General features: G+C 37.6%; 1 protein-coding gene across 1 annotated transcript; it reads left to right on the top strand.

Moving 5' to 3' along the window:
* The first annotated feature begins 1,917 nt into the window (after positions 1-1,917).
* LOC104471751 (wings apart-like protein homolog) lies at positions 1,918-12,860 on the top strand. The gene is made up of 10 exons (XM_010087214.1): positions 1,918-2,247; positions 3,210-3,307; positions 4,893-4,969; positions 6,191-6,366; positions 6,684-6,799; positions 7,517-7,678; positions 8,921-9,128; positions 10,310-10,398; positions 11,489-11,584; positions 11,957-12,860. The coding sequence occupies exons 1-10, from the start codon at positions 2,151-2,153 to the stop codon at positions 12,020-12,022; spliced, it is 1,185 nt and encodes a 394-aa protein (XP_010085516.1). The 5' UTR covers positions 1,918-2,150; the 3' UTR covers positions 12,023-12,860.
* Positions 12,861-23,261: the final 10,401 nt, after the last annotated feature.

Below are 23,261 nucleotides of genomic sequence, written 5' to 3' on the forward strand. Positions count from 1 at the left end.
GTGTTAAAATTTCATAGTCATTGGCATAAAAAATACATAGAGTGGATTACTTGCATCAAAAGCAAAAGGGTTACAAGGTTTGAATAATTTTATTTTTTTTAAAAATTGTGTTCTTATGCGTGGTAGTATAAATATCAAATTATATAATCCTGGAGTTTTTTTAAGTCTTATTGTCCCTTAGTGGAAAACGAAGCACCAGATTTTAAATATTGTGTGGCCTTTGAGGTTTCATGGTGAAGGTATGTAGGAAGTTAACGAAGTCTTTTGTAGCCCTGTAGATCTCTAAGGAGAGTTTTTAATCAGCTTCTATCAATCGGGTTTAGGTTATGCATGATTTCAGATACCCATATTACAATATTTTCAAGCTCAATCTGTAAAAGTGAAATGACTCATCTGAGGATGGGAAAGCCTCAGCGAGCTAGGGAGCTGTCAGACTGCTGTCTTCAGGTTCTCTTCCCCCCTCCCTCAAAATGCTTTCTCATTTGGTTGGCTTCAGAAGGGAAGTTCTCCATCCATTACTTGAAATATCCTCATCTCCTTTAACATTATATTTTTTACTTTACCGTTTTTTAAAAGTGTGAGGTTTCATGGCATGTACCTCCCAGTGATAAGATGAGCACACCATAGCCAAGTGTGTTTAGTTTCCCTCCTGTGGGAAGACTGGCTGAGTGGCTGTTGGTGATTACAGGTAGTTAGCAGTTTCCTGGGTGGTGACACAGTTGCAGGAGTAATTGCAGCTTTGTTTCCTCTGTGATGGGGAATTGGGTGCTGCTGCCTCAGAGGAATGACCTATTATTGTAGGTTTGCTGCTGCTTGTATTGTCTTGTCCCCCACGACACTGTGATCCAAGGACACTTCCATTTCCATTGGAGAAATGCAGTTACTAAGGACATACTCATCAGTGGCAGTGTGCTGCAGAGCTTGCTCCTAAAAAAGGAGATAACTAGCTTGGGGTGGTAACTCTTTAACAAGACTACTCTTCAACTGTCTTTTCCTCCTTGGAAGTCAGTATTTTGAAAACAAGTGAAGCAGCTGTTGGGGGGACTCAAACAACTTATAACTTGTTTTTTCAAGACAATGGGGTGTTTCTTCAAACCTGGTGAGTACTCTCATTTGCAGGAGGTGCTGAGATTTGAACTGGTATCCTGGAACATGCTGCACAGCTCAGAATAAGTACAGCCCTCCTTGAAGCATTACAAGTAAAATGTGTTGGGGGGAAGATAACTTGAGAATGATTAAATTCAGTTGACTTTAATGAGATCTTATGGCTTTTTCTCTGACCTACCATTGCTGTGTTTATATACAATATATTAAATTATTAAGTTTATTGTAGTGCAGGTTTGCATATTTGTTCTCCATGTGCTACAGAGGTCTATACTAGTCACTTTTGTGTAGGTGTAAATTTAGATGTATGTATATGTTTTATTATTAACATTTGCCTTTTATTAGAGGCCTTTGGAAAAACAAGTTCTAGTCTTTATGAATGGTGTTAGTTTTGTTTGAAAACATTTTGGAGGGTTAATTAAGATAATCAGCTGAAATCTCTTCAGCTTCCATTTGCAGAGAGTGAACTTGCCTTTGCTGTTGTTGAATTTTGATATGTATTCCTCTTTTTCTTAAAAAAATAAATAGTTTATAGTAAGATTTTCTACAGTGTTTTAATTACATTGCTATCTTGTATGATTTTAAAATTAAAACCACTAAATACCTATGTTAGATTCAAATGTGTTTTACAAGCAGCAGAGCCAATGTATCTGGGAGACAGAGAAGCAGTGTTCACTGTGGCTTTTCTTGTTTTTTTTCCTGCTTGACGGGATTTGTCCATTTCCTTCCTCCACCTGTTTCTTTTGATAACAAGAGAAACAGGTGAAAGGTGGCTGCTTAGGTTTTCTAATCTACTAATAAAATCAAGAAACAGTTAAAAAGGCAGAGTACCTTTTTATCAGTGTTTTTATCAGTCTATTTTTTTAAAGATATGTGTATTGTTCAATCTGTTCTTGCTCCCTCTGGTGGTGGTTCTACTCAGAACCTATAAACACCTTTTTGTGTTTATGTGTCGTGTATTTGTATGATTTGATATATTGGCTACAGCTGCATATGAGGCTTTCACTAATTCTGGAACCTAACTCTTTCAGACTGGCCATTTGGCAATGGAGACATTACTGTCGCTCACCTCAAAACGAGCCGGAGACTGGTTTAAAGAAGAACTGCGACTTCTAGGTGGTCTTGATCATATTGTAGATAAAGGTATATTGTAGATGCTTCTTTGGCAGAGTGAAAAAATAGTGAATCTTACTAAAATGTTTGCTTTCCCTAATGTTCATTTGCTGTGATTAAAAATGGAAACATATTTTTTCTCAGCAATTTTAAAAACAACGTACGCAATTTGATATCAAGTCACCGTAAAATATCAGTGACTTTCATCTGTTGCATGTAGGATTGAAAGTAGTTTTAAGGTTAAACAGAATGTGTGTAATATTGCATAAAATGTGTGAGATTAAAATGGCTTAAGTTTATAGACAGAACACAGATTACGGTGTTACATATCTCCGTACTACACACAAATATAGCACACTATTGTAGAGTAAAATCTCCTTTACAGTCTTCTAGAATTATTTTCAGGCCTGATATTTTTTTAACTAAATATCTCAGATATTTCGTTATTTTTAAAGATAGGTCTTGGTTAAGTTTTTTGGATCAGCATCTCTCAGATAGGAAGAGGGACATTTCTGAAGTGAATTCTTGAGCTGAATTAAACTTTGGTCTTAAGCAGAGAGGTGGACAAAAGAAGGATTGAAGAGATGAAAGCATTCAACTTGCACACGGTTTCTGACTTGTAAAGTGTGGGGAGGGTGTGTATGCTGTAACTTTTTTCTCTTCTACAAAACTGCGTTACGGTTAAGGAACACCTCTGTGCTGTACAATCTCTTTGTTGTCAGTAGAAAATAAAATATACAGATAGGTAATGATTGGCAACAATCACAAACTTATGAAGACAGAATTGTAAGGGTGGATTTTTTTTATTTACTTGGGGAAATGAAAAATTTTGGAATGCTGATCATGTATTCGTGATTGTTTTCTAGCAGTAGAGTTTTGTAAAGTGTAAAACAAGGTTGATAGCAGCTCTCTGAGTAGCTAGTTAAGTGTGTACGCTTGGCTTTTGAAAACCTCTTGCTGACAGTGGAAAACAACTTCTTTTTGTTGTTTAGTTAAAGAATGTGTGGATCACCTAAGCAGTGATGAAGATGAAGAGAAATTGGTTGCTTCCTTATGGGGTGCAGAAAGATGTTTACGGGTCTTAGAAAGTGTGAGTATTAGCAGATGCATTGCATTTCTGAAAACTGTTTTTTCTTAACCAGACCTTGTCTGTGTTACATTCTTTCAATCTATAGTTACACAATAATGCTATGATGTTGCTTATTTTTTATAGAAGATACTAACCTTCTCATCTGATTTTTATCAGTGTTCTGGAATGCTTGTTTGAGAATTTCTTTTACTATTCTGAATATATTTATAACTTTGCAAGTTTAATATTGGTAAGAGTAACTGAATGCTTTTTCTTAAGTTCCTACAAACAGCTGCTGTTCATGGGTGCGAGTTTGACCCTGTAGTGTGTGTGTGCAGTAATAACGCATCCCTATAAAAGCAATATTTTCTTAGAAGCAATAAATTGATATATGTTATAAGAATTGCTACTTTCAAACAGCAGCTGGCTAAGAGCTGAAAGAGGAAAGTGCCTGGAAGTCAAACTAGTCCTGTAACCAGTTGAGCATGTATATTGAGATGGTAAATATTTTTTGTCAGAACTTTGAACAGAGTTAAAATACATAGTACTTTTGTAGAGCTTAGTTGACAGGAATTGTGAGCATATGCTTCCCTATAATGCCTTTTTTTGTTGAGTTTCATATTTGTTACTGGTGTTACTCTTTTAGTATTGTGATAAGGTAAGCAAGCAGAAGAGTGTAGGGTTGTTTTAGCAATACATCTCCACGCATAAGAAAGCAATGTTCAGGTTCAGAGTACAGGTCAATGGATCTTAACGAATACCTTAAACCCAAATCAAGCAGTAGCTTGTTTTCTTCCCAGAAAAGAAGGACAGACCCAAAGATAGTGTAAAAGTAAGCTAAAAACTGAGAGCAATTGCTGAGTACTAATTCAAGGGTGCTTATGTAAAAATTAATGGCACTTAGCTCTTTACCTGCCTTCTGAACAGTGAGAGAAAAATTTTTAGATCCACTTTCTGCTTTTATATTTGATAGAGGGAATTGCCAAGCAACGCTAGAAAAGCCTTGTTTAGTGGTAGAATATTCAAAATTGAACTTGAGGGTGGTTTGTGATATAGCAAGATCCTTAAGAACTTAGAAGAGACAACAAAAATCAGTGCACCAAATCATGCAAATTTAAGAGAAGAAATTTTTCTGAAAATGGATTCTGAATTTCAATCAGGGAAGTAAAGGAAAAACTAGACTTTTGTGGTTGAATGCATAATAAGCTCTCAGAAGTGGAGCCGATGTCAAGTCGTAAAAATACCATTATGTATTAATAGTATTCTGTGTTATATTTTTATATATATTTACATACACATGTATGGGACACTGTAGTCCCAGGATATAGATTCACAGGTTTTTGCTGTGGCAGAACATTCTGCAACACGGTTTCTATACTTACTGTATCAGGGAAAATGGCTTTATCTTCAGTGCTACAATTTTTTGTGATTAATTACAAGGTGAAAACTCCCAAGGAAATACTGCACAGTGAAAAGTAGAAGTTTACACTGGTTAATAACCAAGAAATGTGGAACTGAATAAAGTGGGCTGATAGTGGAAGGGAATGCTTCTCTTTCAAGTAAAAAAAGTCTTATTTTTAATATTGCTTTCTCCTCCCCTTTTTAGGTTACTGTGCATAATCCAGAAAATCAGAGCTATCTGATAGCATACAAAGACTCGCAACTCATAGTCTCCTCAGCTAAGTAAGTTGTAACAAAAAGACATTTTTGCAGAGCACTGCACGTGATAGGGGAAAAAAATGTATTTGTTATACCAGAAGATTCTAGGGAGCAGAAACCCCACAATTTCCACTGTTGCTTTTCATTAAGTAATGCTGCAGTTATTTTATATGAGGGTATGGGTAACTACCTGAATACTACCCATATGTAGTGCTGTTAGTGTTGCTTCTGTAGAAGCTGCAAACTGGATTCAGCTCTTCAGTACCAAGATAATATGAACACAGAAGAGGGCAGTTGGGAAGCTACATTTGTGTAATGTGTTTTCATTATGCTTAAGTGTTTGCTGAAATGGAGCATAACAGAATTGACAGTGTAACTAAGAATAAGCATAGCAAAAGTCTGTTCTTGGCTGTTCCCCCTGGCAAAGATGTTTGTGCAAACACCTCTAGCCCATTTATCAATCTGGGTGAGGTCTCTGTTGACTGGCAGAGCTTATCCCTCTTGTACTGCTCTTCATAAGAAAACAAATTAAGCTGAAAATTTGAGTCTGCAGACCTCATTGGAAACATAATTTCATGGTTGTAGGTTAGATATTTTGAGTATTTCTTTCAATTAAAAAAAACAAACAAACAAAAACCAAAAAACACCGCAACACTGTTTACTATGCTATTTAGACCAATATATATTTTTAGTTTTGTTTGTAATCAAAATCAGTGTTGTCAGTTTGACATCAAACTAATGTCATGCAGTTAAATCAAGCCTGTGGTCCAGTAGCGTTATGAGATTAAGGTTTTACTGCTACAAGGTCACATTATTTATTTCTTACAGAATAGAGATACCTCCGAGGATAGAATAAGAGAACATTTCAATAATACTGTCAGAATAATGTTGTGCCTCGATGGTGAGAGGATGTGAGAGGCTGGCTTTGTAGGGAGAGGAGTTATCTTGTAAGACCATGTGATGAAGTTGCAAAGAAAAATTGACTTTTGCTCTTGAAATCTCAAGCTGATAAAGCTCTAAGCCACAAAGCCTTCCTAGTTTTTTGTTTTCACAATTTCAGTTGAGCTCAGGAACGATTTTATAGGTAATAAATTTATTTAATCTTTCACTACAGACAGGGCATCTGAGCATCAGAAGAATTCTGCTTAAGCTCTGTATTAAGTTTTTTTCCTGGTGAAATGAGTATAAGGGTGGAATGTTCTGTATGTTGTCAGTGTAATTTTGTTCTGCATCTTCTCCCTGCAGAGCACTGCAGCATTGTGAGGAGTTAATCCAGCGATATAATCGTGCTGAAGACAGTATCTGTTTGCCAGACAATAAGCTTCTGCCTCACCAGAATGTAACTAACCATGTGGGTAAAGCAGTAGAAGACTGCATGAGGGCCATCATTGGCGTCTTGCTCAACCTAACAAATGATAACGGTAAAACAAACAACATTTTTCATGTCCTGTGTGAAAGCATAAAATAATAAGTTAATGTAAACCCTTTTCTTATACCGATTATGTTTTTACCATGTACAGTGCAATAAAAGTTTTGTGTGGTAGGTGCTTGCTTTACAGTAATCAGTAATTTGTCTTTGCAGATTGGATGAGTAATTGCAGATATTAAGTGTTAAGATGCCTGCTTTGGCCAAGAGAGTCCAGTTCATCTTTAGGGCCAGAAGGTTTTTATCCATCTGCTTATGATGATGAAAATGAGGATGTTAAAAATTGAGCCTCTAAACTCTTTTTGTTTACAGAATGGGGTAGTACAAAAACAGGTGAACAAGATGGTCTGATAGGCACAGCTATGAATTGTGTGCTTCAGGTTCCAAAGTTCCTACCTCAAGAACAGAGATTTGATATTCGGGTGCTGGTAAGCTATTGTAGTTATTACATTAATGTAAAATGATTTGCCCCCTTCTTGTGCTTTTAACTACTCTAGTTCATAATTAAGAAGCAGCCTCTACAGTTTTCATTAACCATATATGTACTTACTGAGGTACTTAAAGAAGGTTTCTGTAAGGATTTGGTGGTTTTGAGCTCTAATAATTTTCCATGTGTTTGGTGAGAAAAGTGCACTGCTAGATGAACAAAGACATTTAGCTAAATAAATGTGAATTACCTCATTTTCAAGTGTCTTTTCAACTTTAGAAATACAGTGGATGTAATTGTTTGAAATAAAGGCTTTGTCAAATTTACCCCAGCTTATGTAAAATGGGTCTGTGTGGCCTAAATAGCAACGGTGAAATTGTGTATGCGAAAGGACTTTTAAGACTATAAGCTGAAGGTTGGATACCTGAATCCCTAATCTATAAATGAAATCACATCTTTAAAAACATTGAGAATGTTTTCGTGTTTAGAATTGGAAAAATGGAGATTCCTGCGTCAAGTTGTAGTGTGCAGGAATCTCAGTTTTGCCTCGTATTTCTTTAAATCCTGATCCTTCGAACTGTTTTATAAAGGTGTGTCAGTAAGTTATGTATCCCCAGAAAGATAAGGCATAAAGAAGACATTTATCTGAATAGTTTCTTTTTGCTAAATTATCCTTTTTTAATGTGTATAATCCTGTTCAACTCTCCAATTCTTGCAGGGATTGGGTCTGTTGATCAATCTGGTAGAATACAGTGCTCGGAACAGACACTGTCTTGTCAATATGGAAACATCATGTTCTTTTGACTCATTCTGTACGGGAGAAGGAGATGATAGCCTAAAGATAACCGGACAGATTGATGCTGTTCAGGCTTTAGTGCAGGTAAGAAATGTGTTTTTCTGGTAATAGTTACCATTTCTTATTGTCAGACTGTCAAGGGAGAAGGGAGAACTCAACAATGAAGATTTGTCAGAATTTTTTTCTCTTTAGTATTTGCAGTAATAGTACAACATTGTGAGTGGCCCTCCTCTCCCCCCACTTCTTTGACTTTTTCAGTACTGTCCATTACAGAAACAGCTTTCCTGGTAAAAGACAGTGGTATCATTATTACAGGTATCCAAAGGCTGCTCTCAGGCTCCATAAAGCTGTCTTGTTCCTATACAGTTTATTTCTAGTTTTCTTGTTCCTAAATGGTTTACTTCTGTTTTGTTTTAAACCAGCTGTAAAAATTGTAAGTTACTCTTATCTTATGTACTTTGCTTCCATAGATTTTTTTTTTAAGTACTATCTTTTCAGGAGTTTGCAACTTTGAATAAAAAACTTTATGTATTGTTCTTTACATCTTTATTTTATTGCTCTTATAATGAATATGGATGTGAAACTGCGTTCTTAAATGTTGTATTCAGTAACTTGTTAAAAAAAATCCACCAATAATTTTGGTGAACAAGTTCCACCATCCTAGCTGAAATAAGGGAGTTGAACGGATTTTAAATTATGGCCCATTTATTTCAGTAGTGATAATTTTATGGATGCTTTTCACAGTTCTTCTGTTTAACTATGTGAAATAACTGTCCATCAGCAAACAAAAAATATCAACAATAAAAATAGTGTTAATTATCTTAATGTGTACAGCTCAGCAAAGCAGTATTAAAACTGGTGACATTGCTGGTTCAGTCACATCCTTGAGAAGTCATTTTAAATTACTTTCAAATTTTTGCTTTTTACATATCAAGGGAAAAGCTAAGAGAGCAAAGAGGGGATAGTAAGCATGAAAAGAAAATGAGGATTGCTAGAGAACAAAAACGGACAGGAAAATATGTCAACTTTTGCTCTTCGAGCTGTGTCTCAAAGAAAATGACTAAACATTTACAATGCCCAAGAGGAGCTTGCCAACTGGGTCAGTGCTGAGGAGGGGTGGAGGAGGCCTTTTCTGTGGAGCGCAGCATTAGTGTTGGGATACATTATATTTTCGTTTGAAGAAGAAAAGGCTATTGTTAAGAAAAGTGTTGAAGACTAACTGTATTAAGGGGTGAATTGTGAAGGGGAAATAAGGTTTCAAGTATTAATGCAATGTGTTTAGGGTTTAATTTATAATAGAAATTCTTTTGAAATTTTCTCCACTAGCTCTTTCTAGAGCGTGAGCGAGCAGCACAGCTGGCCGAGAGCCAGACAGATGAATTGATTAAAGAAGCTCCTACTGCTCAGCACGATAAGAGTGGGGAATGGCAAGAGACAAGTGGGGAGATACAGTGGGTCTCCACAGAAAAGCCAGATAGTACGGAAGAGAAAGATAAGAAGGAAGAAGATGATGAAGAACTTGATCTTAATAAAGGTATGTTGTCTGATTGTGATGAGCTCAGAAAAGGCAAAGAACTCTGTGATTGCATAAATTTGCTTCCTATCTACATGCAGTCTCTTGGGCTGAGATTTCCTCAGCATATTCCCCAGGTGAAACTGATACAGATCATAAGTAGGAGCAGTTCAGAGGTGAAGCAGAAGTGGAAGAAGTTATGCTACTTTTTATTTTCTTAATAGTACCTTCTGTCAGTTCCTTAAAAAACAAACAAAACCTCCAAAACAACACAAACCTTTTTTTAGGGAACATTCTGTGTAATAAATATTCGGAAAGGGATGGCTTTTAAGCCTTTATCTTGTTCTACTGAAACAGCCCTTGAAAGTTATCTGCCTTAATTTTGTTTTCCAGGGTATTGTGACCCATTCTTGTTTCATGCCGCTTTTAGAGTTTTTTCCTCCTGTCCTTATTTGCACGTATTCTTCTTCTGTCCCCATCTTCTTTGTGTCTGAGGTCTTCTCACTCTGTTGGTGGTGTCGTAGGTATCTGTGTAATGCCTTGATGTGCTGTATCTTTGGTAGTTCACTCCAGGAATTTAAATATCTCTAAGCAGAGTTATGTAGTTTCTCTGGAAGGTCAGAAGCATCGGTCCTTCTCATTTAATTTTCTAATGGCAGGTGCGATGTATTACTTCTAATAGTGTTTTAATCTTCTAATAGTAGGTGTGCTGTATTGCTTTTTCCAACCTTGCTTTATGTCCTTCCTCCTTATTGTAGCTCCATCAACTGGTGCCTGCAGCTATTTGTGGTTTGTCAAAAAATGCCGAGTCATTATCAAGAAGTGCTGTATCTGTTATCCTTAATACAATACACTTCTTTTGGTGGAAGTCTTACTGGCTTATAATATCACATGAAACATTTATATTTGTGTTTTGGTGTTCTAAGCATATAGTTTGCACATTGAAATGGCAAATAATAATAAAATACCACACAATGGAATGAATTGAAAGCGAATGAACACCCTTTTTTTGTTCAAGAATGTGTTGCTGAGTTAGTAAATGCAGAGTTTGTGTAATTCTTGCTTCTGAAATCTCAGTCCAAAAGCTCATTTTGTTTGAGAAAAAACAATTCTGAGAAGTGATAATGAAAGATTGTATTTGAAGCAGTGGAAGATACCAGCTGCTTAGAGAATACAATACACTTGGTTGCCTCTCTTTACAGCTCTTCAGCATGCTGGGAAGCACATGGAAGACTGCATTGTGGCCTCATACACAGCATTGCTTCTAGGCTGTCTCTGCCAAGAGAGTCCAGTAAGGGAATATGTCAATAACTTGCTCTTAAGTCCAATACAGTTTTTAGTAAAGTAATAATTTGCAGTATTGAAATGGGTTTATTAAATTAAGGTTCAACGTGAGCTAGTCCACTGATGAAGCTACACTTAACGTATATAGTTCTATGGAAAGTTGCCAGAGGTATTCAATCCAAAACAAATTTTCTGAGGATCGGTATGTTTATCAAAAACAGTTGGAACTGAGTATTGAACCTCTTCTGCCTCTCTCCCCTTTGTTGTTAGTCTTAGCCCACAAATGAACTTCTTTGGAAAGGCAAACTTGGTTGCCTGTTCTATAGTTATAAAAGTTTGCTTTATTTTTCAGTAGTTTTGATAAGCAAGTTAACATTGGAGGTGTTTTGGTTTGGTTTTTTTCATCAGTCTGCTTTATTTTTTTTCCTCTATTGAAGCTACCCGAAATTTGGTTTGTCCGCATTAGTTGAGGGTGATTGCCTCGGGTTGGAAATACATAATAGAAAGCTGAAGTTAAAACTTTAAAATGTGGAACTCTGACAGTTGAGAACTTCATAAACTCTCCCATCAGATATATGCTCAAATGAAAATGAGGTTCAGACCTGCCTTAAGGCTTGTTCAAATTTACCGTGATGGCAGAAATGGTATTTAATGTGCTGTTCTGCACCTTGTGACTGATAAGCTCCATCCAATTTTAGTGTTTGGAGTGATACTGACAGTAGTTAAGTTCAGTAATTCTCAACCCTTAACAATTGTGAAGGGAGATGCTCTCCATGTCAGGAGAGTAGTATGGTGGGGTTTTTAGTTCTTGTGATCTTGTGGGTCCTGGGGAGGTCTGACGGTAGTAATGATCTTTAATGAAAAAAAAAAATAACAACAACAACAAATCTTAGCAATTGTTGTTTCCTAGAAACACAAACACCATAAATACAAGTATTACTTAAGAGAGACTTACATCATAGAGATACGAGAGCAATAGCTATCTTAGTAATGCTATGAATAAATATACTTCTCTTATGACACCTCACATGCAGAGTAACATAGTTCTGTGTCAGAAAAATATTTCCCAAATCAAAATAGATTGTTTTGTTTCTTAGATCAATGTGACTACTGTGAGGGAGTACTTACCTGAAGGGGACTTCTCGATAATGACTGAAATGCTCAAAAAATTTCTCAGTTTTATGAATCTTACTGTAAGTAATATATATTTTAAATTGAGGTATGTAGATATTTTTGTAATTATGTTTTCTGTTAATAGTCCATACGTTTTTAGAAGCATTTAACGTTTTTCAATTTGTGTCTTTAGAAGAGCACAGGTTGATTTTCTGTTTTTAAATACTGAAAATCCATTTGTCCTTATTTTGGTAGTAAATTGAATGAAGCTTTCATTCCACTTGATTGTGACTGATTGGGAAAATACTTGGAATCCTCTGCTTGAACCTAGCTGCTTTTACTGATACATAATTCTAAATACCAAAATTCTGAAATGAGCATAGATCTCAAATATTTTAAAGAGGTATTACGAGTGCTTGTTTGTTACTTCTGTTTTCTATTACATTTTCCAGTGTGCTGTTGGAACAACGGGCCAGAAATCTATCTCTAGGGTGATTGAATACTTGGAACACTGCTAGATACTTAACTTCCGCTGCAGGCACTCTAATGCTGGAGCTACCCTTAGACAAAAGAAGAAGTCATGAAAGAAGTCCTTGAAGGATATAACAAGAGCATTCATCTGTGTCATTCGTGTTTGGATTTTTAAGGCTACCTGGTTTCTTAACCACGCATTCAGCATTTTCTAGAAGACAGTTACTACTTCAATCTGCAACTATCAAAAATGAGGGGAAAAAGGTTCTGAGGAAAATAAATAAAGAAACCATGCTGTTTATGATGCAGTGCAGTATTTAAATATTTTTGTCAGGGTTTACCCTCCCTATCTTTTTTTCTTGCTTTGTTCGTGACAAGTTTCAAGGGGAAAAACTTGCTGCTGATAGTGCAACTGCTGTTTACTGTTGAGCCACTGTTTCATGCCAGCCAGGTGCAAAGGCAGCTTAGCTACTGAGGTATCAAACAAATGTTCTAATAAAGAAGTTCTGGACAGCAGCACTGCTCCTATTTGAGTTCAATTAGCTCTTGCTTTTTTATTACTAGATTATTCCAAAATCATAAAATATAAATTTTTAAATACTTTTGTGATTTTAACTACTGTCTATATATAAATTTGTTGGAATCCAAAGAGGTGAGGATTGGATAGTTTATTTTTTATACTGTTTTGACTGAAATTAGGTTGTTGAACTATTTCTCAGTTCTAAAATTGTCATGGCCCATGTACTGTAAACTGATAGACCATAACACTTTCTAGTTCCAAGAAGCATGCAAGCCCATAAACACACAAAGCCATTTGAGGGTATGTTATCCACAAAAGAAAGAGTAACTGTAAAAAGTTGTGCTCTCTTTAAAAAAAAAGAAAAAAAAAAAAGGAAAAAAGAAAAAAAAAGAATTAAAAAAAAGATATTCAGTCCCAGGGCAGTTTACACTTCTAATGAGCAAAAACTTTCAAATGTTGTTTTAAGTTGTTTTAAGGAAGCACTCACGATGTATTTTATCATGCTCAGTACAAAGAATTTGGATGTTTTAGGGGGAAGAATTTTAGAGAAGCTAAAACACCAAGGGGGATTAATGTTTCCAGCTGACATAATCTTTCCATTTCATTCTTCTGTAGCATGACAGAGTTTAAATGCATACAACACAAAGCCTTAAATTGCTGATATAGCTAAGATTTTGTTCAGTCTGAGGTCTAGTTCACAGCAAAGCATTGTGTTTGAAGACTTAAGTGGAACAAAGAATCCCAGAAAATACATGACTTTTTTTAGCAATTTTTTTTCTTGCACTCATTATTCAGGCCAACAGAATTGGTAATTATTTTTATTAAGCTGGTCTTGAATATTTGCAGACTGTTGAGATCTGCTTCATTGACACTTTTAAATACCTGTATAGGTAGTTGAATCATGTTGTTCCATTGAATTTGTAAAACTTGAAGCCATAAAAATATTAGTTCTATGTATAATGAGGGGGAAATAACAGGAAATCTAACCTACTTTTAGATCTTGTGTTATCTCCATGTATAAAGTTAAGAACTTGTGCTTTTGTATCAGTGCCAGCTGTAAATTTTTTACATACAGTGGCTGCCTTCTATGTCTTCCTATTTTTGATAATGCAGATTGTTGGAAATTCTGTAAGGAAGTAACTGATTAGCGGCAAAAATCCTATGTTGGTCATACTTTTTTGCGTTTTCTCTCATCACCTTCTAAAACCTAGTATATCAGTGTAACTTAGAAAAGTTTTTGAGGTTGTATTCCCCTTTGTTTAAAAAAACCTCAGTATTGAGAGAGAGAGTGAGAGAGAGAAGCTGTATGTAAGTGATCTGCATCAGGAGGAAATTACTGAATATTTTGCCCATCTAGTTTTCTGATTTTAGAGATTTTTCACTTATAATGGAATTACAAATTGATTATGTAGTGTTCTGTGGAGAGATGGTAAGAGAAAATGAAATATGGATGTGATGATGGGGGAAAGCAGGGACAACTACCTTTCTTTGTTACACTGGTAATTGTTTGGGAATTGATTTACCTCAGTGTTTAACAGTTTTTTAAAAAATGTAATTGTCAAGCACTGACAAATGCAGGTTGGTTTTTTTGAGGGTGGGGGGAGAAATCACCCTGTGAACTGCAGTGCGCTTTTGTGTGTTAGACCCTCAAATAACTCTGCATTAAAGGGTACTTGAGGCCAACTTGCAAATTAAAGTTTTAAAGTAACTTTTTTTCCATTGTAAATATTTGTGTAAATACTCTCAATTGGAAATTAGAACCGTAGAGTACTTTTCTGAATCCAATCCTATTTTTATTTTATACAGTATTTCTCAGCTGTGATCTTTGGAGCAAAAGCCAACGGCAGGAAAAATAGTTTGTACCAGTTTCATGAAGTATGTCTTTGGGTTTTTGTAAATAATTTTAACTCAAATAAAATTGCTACTTTCAATACATATCTTGTCTTTTAACATGTAGTAAAACACTCCTCTGAGTGACTGCAGAAAGAAGGCCTTGTCAGGTTAATTGTTAAAAGGGGGAGAAGAAAAAAAGGGGGAGGGATAATGGAGGAGCATCCTGAAGGTGATGTTGGGTTTTTCACTGGTGTGGAGACAATACAGTTCAGTGCCTGCCTGAGGCTGTGGTCAGTCACACCAATTAAGGCTTGACATTTCCTGGAACAATGTACTCAATCTCTTAACGCATTGTGGAGTTCTCCACACAAGTTGCTATTGATCTTTCAGCTGAAGGGGCATGTAACAACTCTGAAGAGCTGTAGTTAGAATAACAAAAATCTGCTAAAGCAAAGGGGAAATTTGGGGGCAGTTCTTGTTATGCTGATACTTTTCACACCATGAGGGACATTAATGGCATCTTTCTTCAGTGAACAAATGAGAAAATTGGCTTTAGTGTGAATGGTGGTTTAATTTCAGAATGGATTTTTTCCCATGGATTTTTTTCTTAATTGATACAACTAGACACAGGTACAATACGCAGTAATTCATGAGCTCTAAAGTGAATTGAATGTGGTGTGTCATCTCATTGCCACTTTAACAAGCATCGGCATAAAGTAACTTTCTGTGCTGTAAAGAGATGTTACTGGAGTTAGAAATCTGGAGCAGTATGCTATTAGTATGTAGTATTGCAGGAGGCAAATACAGCTTTACGTACGCAAATGTTTTGAAAAAGGTTATAACATCTGGTAAAAGTATTTCCTCTTAGTTCTTTTGTCAGTAGATCTGTAATGGAGGCATCGTGTGTGGATGCCTTGATGACATCAGCATTTTCAGATTAACAGGACTATTGGAAAGCTTCTAGAGTAGATTTGGGAGTCAGCCTTTCCCATGGATTATTTCACTTTCAGACTGTTTTGAAATGCGTTATTTGCATAACAAAGTGATCTGTCATGATCTGTGCAGCTCTGATTTATCAGAAGCTTGATGTAAAAGCAGATACTAGTGCTGGAGGTTTCTCAGGCTGGCCTAATGGAGTTGTTTTGTATTGTCAGCAGATTGAGTCTCTCTGAGCAGAAGATTGGACAGTGATCACAAAGGTATAAAAGTGTCGTTCTTCCCCTGGAGCCAAGCATCTGTGCCAAGCGTGCAGCTGGAGCAGTGCGGTTCTGCTAGGTCACTGAATCATGACTGCACTGCCACTTCTCGGTGGGCAAGAACATAGTGCGAATTCTCATACCAATTTTAGGGTGTTGCATTTTTTAATTTTTTCTGCAACAGAATATTCTAACAGGAGTTCTTGCTTTCAAATCATGTTTTCAGGCTCAAGTACTTCACTGAATTGATAAAGATGTTTTTGGTGTCAGATACACTAGCCAAGTATTCTGTCTTCCCTCCTTTTTCCTTTCTCTCAACATCAATAATTCCTTCTTTGAGTAAGCAGAAGTCAAAGGATACTTTGTTAGCTGGGGCTATTACCAGGCAAGCCCACATGGCTTTTTCAGTAAAGTCTTTTTTCATTAAATGTGGTACTTTTTGTCTTTAAACAGCAAGGAAAACAAAAATGTGTATTTGAGTTCAAAAGATAAAGAGGACGCAAGTAGCTGTCATGCTGCTTCATCAAGCCCTTCCTTATACAATGGCTCGTTAATTGGGTTTTTGAAGCTAATGAGATTGGAATTTGCCCTGAATGCTGCTTTGCCAAGTGTTTTTAAAACCAGGCCAATGTAATTCTTGCTGCTGCTGCTTCTCCTCCTCTGTGTAATATGTTAGTTTGTCTCTGGGTAAAGGACACTACTGGATTCTTCTAGCTACATGGAACAGAAGCCATTCATACATATTTTTTACCTGCCCTAAAGGTCCCCTCTCCAAGGGGCTGTAATTTATTAAGACATTCACAGCATCAGTAGATGCAGATAGTCCTACTGTCAATAAACGTGAAACCAGTATAAATAATGCAACTGCTTGAAGATCTTATCGAAGGATAGATTGATTTACTAATGCCACAAGGATCTTTATTCCAGCTTTGAAAACTGAACTTACTTTCAGTAAGGTAGGTTCACCCTCAGGTTGCCATGCTTGGTATGATATGTCTGTGTGTGACAACAGGCACTCTGGTGATGCAGAGGATGTTGTAAAGAGCCCTGGAAAAAGCAGTCCTCATTGGGAGGAAAGTGATCTATTTTAGGGACGGCCTTAAGTTTGAAAGAAAGATGTTCTTATCTTTCACCTCCTGTCTTCCAAACTGTATCCTAAGTTTCCTAACCTGCAACTTTTGCTGAGAGGTTGAACTTCCATTTCATCAGCTTAGAGGAGGGAAGGCCAAAGAATTTACTGATGTATGGAAAGCTAGATTACTGAATAGTAAAAAGTTTTTCAGACAAGTAGCTCCTATTTCATTTTGTGCCCACTGTGTAGACTCAAAATTCTTGTCTGTCTTAGTTATTTAGAGGAAGGTTCATTGTTGAATAAATAATTAACAGTAGGGTAAAATTAGGTGATATGGAAAAGAGGACTCTCTTTGGAGTAAAGAGTAACAGGAATTTTATTTAGATTTACTGTTTAGATTGGGAATTCTTTAAATTTCCTCTATTAGAACAGAAGATTTAGCTGTGTCTCTGCATTTACTTCTTTGAAAGTGAGGAGGAAGAGTGTTAGCGTGGAGTCTGGATTGGATTTAATTATTTTCATTCTACCTGTAAAGCTGACCCTGTGAATGTGTCCTAGAACAGCAGGTCAGTGTTGTTCAGGTGATTGAGTAATATTGGTTCATGTGTGTGTGGCTTTTTTCCCCGAACTTTCTAGCTCTGTCACTTTACCCTCCTAAGAGGATTAAATTCATTGTCAAAATAAGGAATAAAGACACTGAAAAGATGATGTTCTACCAGGAGAAAGATTTTACTCAAAGGTGTACCAAAGAGTTTATGTTTAATTGTGGAGATGAATATGTACCACCTGGATAAATATTTGTGTTAAAAGACCCAAACCAGACTTTTTCAACAGGTTTTCTTAACTTGCTTGTTTTCTCCTTCAGATTTGCTGATGTTTAATCAATAGAAACTAAAACTGGGTTACAAGGGCTACAATTTGAAAGAAATAAAAAACCCACAGATACCAGAAGTAGTTTTACTTTTTTTCCAGACAGTTATTGACCAAATAAAATGTATTTAACTAGCATGTTTTATGGGAGAAGGTCTTGTGAATGTGGCTGTGATATATGTCCTAGTGACAGTACCTGCTGTTTGGTTTACTTGTGCATTACAGTATTTTACCTGGTAGAAAGCAAACCTTGAAAAATATATGGGAATGTGTAAGTGCACATGCACGCGCACAGATATATATATATATCTGTACGTATAGTCATTTTTTTTCTCTGCTGTTACCAGTACCTAATGCATGAGAATCAAGGTGAGGGGTATTTGTGCAGAAGTTAGAATGAGAAAGGAAAGGAAAGAGTTGTTTTTACATCAAAGTAGACCATTCAAGAGCTGTGCACACACCTTATTGCCTCTAGGAATCATCCCAAAATTGTGATACTTTGGGTTTTTTTAAAGGATGTGGTGTTGGCCTCTTATCCCAAACATGTGGCTCTTGAAAGCATTTCTGGGGCAAAAAGTTTTAAAATGTCCAGCCTATGTTGTTTTCTGATCTGCTATTTAATTTAGAGTCTCTGAATGGAATTTAAGTACAAACTATAAGGAAAACTGTCATTAAGATCAAATTTGTGTCACAGCTTTCTCTGAAGCATGAATTTTGGTTCAAAAGGTTGATATTCAAGATACTGAGCCTCAAAAAGTAGTTTAGTAATGTGTTACATAAACTCCTGTGTAACATCTGGGGTAATTTTGCTGGCTCGCTTTTTTTTTTTTTGTCTTCATTCAACAAGGAATTTTAAGGCAAAGCTACCTTATCCAAATTAAAAATGCCATCGTGTTTGTCTAGGTTAAAGTGCTATAATGAAATTATACTTTAGCAGCAGAAACGGAGTATTGTAAATTAAACAGAAGTGATGCAGTTATTGTTTGTCGTCTCCTTTGCCTTAATTATTTTTAAAACCTGGCGGTAAATTTTAATAAGAAAAAAATAATCTTCCTAATGGAAAAATCCAGTTGGATTTGTGTGCTGAGTATATTCAGGCATTTCATATGCATATCAGACATCCAGTTTTAAAACGGAGCTAAATCTTGCAAAACAACGTACTTTTTTGTGATACCTTAGATTACAATGAGTCGATTTTGCAAGAACAAATTTGTAGCTACTTTATCCCAGGTAATCATAAAATTTCCTCATTCCTTATTTGGCATAGGTTATAATGGTTCTTCAAGTATCATTTCAAATGTGAGACAAAACCAGGTATCATACAGGACTTCAAATGTCATTTATGTATTCCTGTAGAACATCAGTTAAAATTGCTGGGACTCTAGAATGATTTGTTAAGTCTATTAGACATCCAGTCTCAGACTGGAAAAAAAAATATTCTGTTGAGAGAACTAAATAAATGTTTATGTTCCTTGCAATAAGGCATAAATATTTGTCTATCCTACTGTTGTTGTACAGTGTTAAGAGGTTTATACAGAGATTAAATATACTGCAACTGTAATTTTATGTGACACTTGTGATTAGCCTTCGGAACTTCTCAGGAGAACTGGTTTGTGCTGTTTGATTAACATACATAATGTAGATTCAGCTTTCTTAACTCTTCTGAGAATCACTTAGAATGTGCTTTGGTTTTTGAACTCTGGTAGCTGGGACCAAATGAAGTGGCTCTTGAACCACAGCTGTCTATACAGTCCTGCCCTTCTCTGTGAGGATTTTCACTGGACACAGTTTTCGAAAGGCTGAAATCAAAGCCTGAAGTTGTTAACCTTAGTCTGTCCTGCACTGTGCTGATATTCTGTAAAGCTGAGCTCAGTCTATCTACCTTTTTCTGGGAGAAACCCTCAGCAAATGCTCAGTGTATGCTTAGCAAGACCAAAAGTCTTCCTGCATCAGTGTGAGCGTGGGGTCAGACCTAGAGGAGGTTGACCTGGGGAGGACATGTGAAGCGGAAACAATGGAGATGATACAACCAAAGACCCGAAGGAGTTCTATGAACCCAGATTTCACCAACTACTGTCATAGGTGAGATGTGGCTTGACTTCCCAAACAGGAGTTGTACGCTTAGAGAGATGGAGCTCATCTCCCTTTCAAACAGGATTTTAGGCATATGCAAGAGACAAGGATATCTGGCAGAGCAGGATTGTTCTGCACGGCCTTAGGCCCTCTCTTAATTGATGATGTATCCTCAACACCAGTAAATGTCAGATTATTTGAGGAGCCCGTGGAATTGTTGATGTCCTGCAGAATAAATAAGAATTGTAGAGATTCAGACTTGTGAAAGAAAATGATGTTTCAGCACTAGCACACTAAAAACCTTGTCATTCATCTGTGACCAACGGTGGGGACAGAGAATACCCTTCATTAACAAGCTTTCCCTGGAGATGTAATCTGAGATACAGAGGTCTGACAGGGTGAAGAAGACCTGTCATGCAAGTTATGACAGAAGCTGGATCAACATCTGGGCCTGGCACGTGGTTGCACACACTTCCTGTTCTTACAAGAAATACCTGACACTTAAGATGCCACGGAGGGCTTTGAGGGTCTCCAAGTGGGCCAGCAATTAGCCTGTGAGTGCCTTTCACTTCCCAAACAAGATTCCAGTGGTACTGCATGCCCTCTGGGATTAGGTTGCTATCTCCCTGCTTACTGTAGAGCATATCACCTACAGAGAGTTGCCTTGAAGACTGCATATACTACTGCACCATAAGTAACTTGGTTGCAACACTGAGAACTTCCTGAGTTACAGCTCAGGTCAGTATTTGACCTAAGTTTGGCAGTGCACAGTGTAACATCTACAGACATGCTGGCGGGCTCCAGAACAACCCTGGCACTAGGCTGCCAGGTGCTTTCCTTGGAAGCCGCTTTACCCTCTTCCACTGAGTGCAGTTGAAAATTGTAGTACACAGCTAAGAAACCTCTTGACATCATTCTCGCTACCTCTTCCCCATCTCATTTCAGTTCAACACCGAAATAAGATTTACAAGAGAAATGTCCTTGCTGTGGAGAAGTACCTGAGAGTGTTCTTCAGCACCAGGAAGAAACTTGCATTCTATTCTCTTCTTGTTTGGGGGGGTGGGAGGGGGAGGGGTAATCCTGACCTAATGAAAAGACTCTCTTAAATCACTACTGTTTCAAGATGCTGAGGCTTGCTTCCATCAGTCTAAGGTCCAGGCTGCTTCATGGAAGTTGGTTTATGGCCCACCCTTCCAGTGCCAGTTCCACAGAAATACTAAGCATTCATGAAGTTATCAGTCCTGAATTTTCACATCACAGGACCAGCAGTGACCACAGCAGTGCACTGACTGCAGAGTACCAGGCAATAGTAATAGAAAATAGGAGATAGTTTACTCAGAAGTGAACTCACCAGCCATCATGTCAAATTGTAAGAATAAATACTTAATAGAGTATAACTCCAGTTGTTCAAGATGCTGCGAAAGGTGTGAAACCCATAATCCATTGCTGTTAATGTTTCAGAATAATCATCACAACCATCAAACTGCAAAAGAACAAAAGGAAGATTACAGTTATTTTGCTCTTTTACCCTCATAAGGAGAGAACCATGATGCCTGGGAACATTCGCAACACAGCTTTGAATACAGCTTGGCAAAACAAGCTCCTCAAGATCCCAAGCTCAAGAGTGATAAGTATTCCTCCAGCAGGTTTCAGGCCGACTCCTTTATCTCTGTGGAAATAACAGTAACTGTTGAGAGGCATGTTGTGACTGCCTCCTCTGATCTCCCCTGCAGCTGGCAGTAGCTCCAAGGAATTCTCTTTCTGAGTTTCTGTGGCTCTCTGGAGCACTTGAAGTACAACTTGTGTCTCTGTGATGCTCTGCACCGTGGCAGGGGTGGAGATCTGAGATGTGCCCTGCTATGGGTGTGTGAGTAAAGGACGGCGTGTGTGTGTGCTTGGCTCCAGAATGCCTCCTTTCTGCAAGGAGCTCTGTAAATACATGCAGAGCCTTATGTGGCGGACGCAGGACAGGGAGAGCAGAGGAGTTTATTCTACTTGGGAGCTGTCATCCTGGTTTATGCCATCCTAGTCACACTGGCTGGGAACTGCTTGTGTTACCGTATAACAGGTACCGCACTCTGGTCAGGCTGCAGAAGTGTTCAAAGGAGCTCTTCTGAACATACAGATTGTTGGTAATAATGTGGGATTTGTGATGGGAATACAAGGTTTTAGGAAAGGCGAGTGAAAATAAGGGGTTAAATTATATCCTGTTAATCCAGGGTTAAATGGATTATGAAGCATGAGAAAAGCCACCACACCTGCTGGAGTTCACAGATAACTGTGAAAGAGATTGTGCATGAATGCAGGAGGTCTTTAGTTAGGTTCCTTGCAGCACTTCTACTTAAACACAAGATTTACTAAGGAGACATCACCACCAGTGTTCTGGCAGATACACAATGCTCTAGTCTCTTACTGTTTGTCCCTATTTGCAAAAGATTTGAAGACAGAGAGCATATTGGTTTAAAATAGACTTCTTGGAAACTTGGTGGAGGGAAAAGTGTCAAGGAGCTGCCAGTGTCAAAGCATGAACTGTACAGGAATGAAAGGAGCTGATTATCAATGACTATCAGGCCCAGCTGGTGTGGACCTAGAGCCCTAAAGCAACTCAGCAAATATCTGTAGTTTATAATGTCACAGTTGGAACTAGAGGAAAGACTGTGAACACAAGCTTGTGAAAGAACTTTAGAAATAGTCCTGCTAATCACAGGATATATGAAATAGCCACAAATGGTTAAATAGCCAAGATTTCTTCAGCTTGAAGCAAAGAAAATGACTGGAGGTATAGGACTGGAACAAAAAAACCTCAAATATTATGTAGAAAACGTGAATAGGAAATGACTGATTCTCCTGGAGCTTTCCTTTGTTCTTAAAAGAGAGAGCCCATTGCAATTACCGGGTAACAGAATATAAAATAAGCAAAAGGAAGTACATTTTAACAGCACAGAATTAAATTGAGGAACTTACTGCCTCACAACACTGGGAACTGTTTCTTCAGAATGTTTTGCTTCTAAGCACTACCCTTTGCAGAGGTTGCTAAAATTGCTAAAATTCACAGCAACGCATGAGGGAGTAGTGGCGGGTCTCTCTATTGTCTACAAGAATTGGGCTCTCCTTTCAAATTTTGCAGCAGTCCCTCCACTCCTTACTGCACTGTTAATTTGTGGCAGTGCATACGCTCTCCAGTGTGAACATGCAGGAGGAGCAGCTTTACTAGGAGCCTAATTCCTCAGTTACCCAGCAGTGGCCCAGACACCACTACGCTTCAAGATTAGCTGGGCTTAATGAGTCGTGTCCCTGGCTGACCATCCCAGTGTAGGAGACGGGCCAGATCCTGGCTCCCCCGTGGGGCAGGGAGAGGTTTTCCACCCCCACCGCCAAAGCACTCTCCTTCCTACGGAAGCATTTCCTTGCATCTGCTTGGATGGTAGCAAGGTCTGTCCCCATTTCTTCCACACTTTTCGTATGTATTTTCCAGAGCTTACTGTGTACCCATTTATTCCCTTCCTGGCTCTCTTCTAGCTCTAATTTCACTTCACCTCCCTGCTCTGTCCCAGCCTACCAACTCCCATATAAATAATTTGTATTCTTTTCAAAAAATAGTTTGAGTCCCCTCTGAAAAATCTGCTACACTCAGATTGCATTTCCAAAAATTCTAAACAAATACCACGGCCAGAGAGGCATGCCACGGCAGCAGATCTTGCTCACATTTTGACCCTGGGTAG

The sequence above is a fragment of the Pterocles gutturalis genome, unplaced genomic scaffold (genome assembly GCF_000699245.1).
Source record: "Pterocles gutturalis isolate BGI_N339 unplaced genomic scaffold, ASM69924v1 Scaffold53466, whole genome shotgun sequence".
Lineage (NCBI taxonomy): Eukaryota > Metazoa > Chordata > Aves > Pterocliformes > Pteroclidae > Pterocles > Pterocles gutturalis.

Coding starts and splice junctions, on each gene's coding strand:
- LOC104471751 (XM_010087214.1), top strand. CDS start 2,151: ATGGAGACATTACTGTCGCTCACCTCAAAACGAGCCGGAGACTGGTTT. Junction 6,367..6,683: donor CAACCTAACAAATGATAACG/GTAAAACAAACA, acceptor TTTTGTTTACAG/AATGGGGTAGTACAAAAACA. Junction 11,585..11,956: donor TCAGTTTTATGAATCTTACT/GTAAGTAATATA, acceptor TACATTTTCCAG/TGTGCTGTTGGAACAACGGG.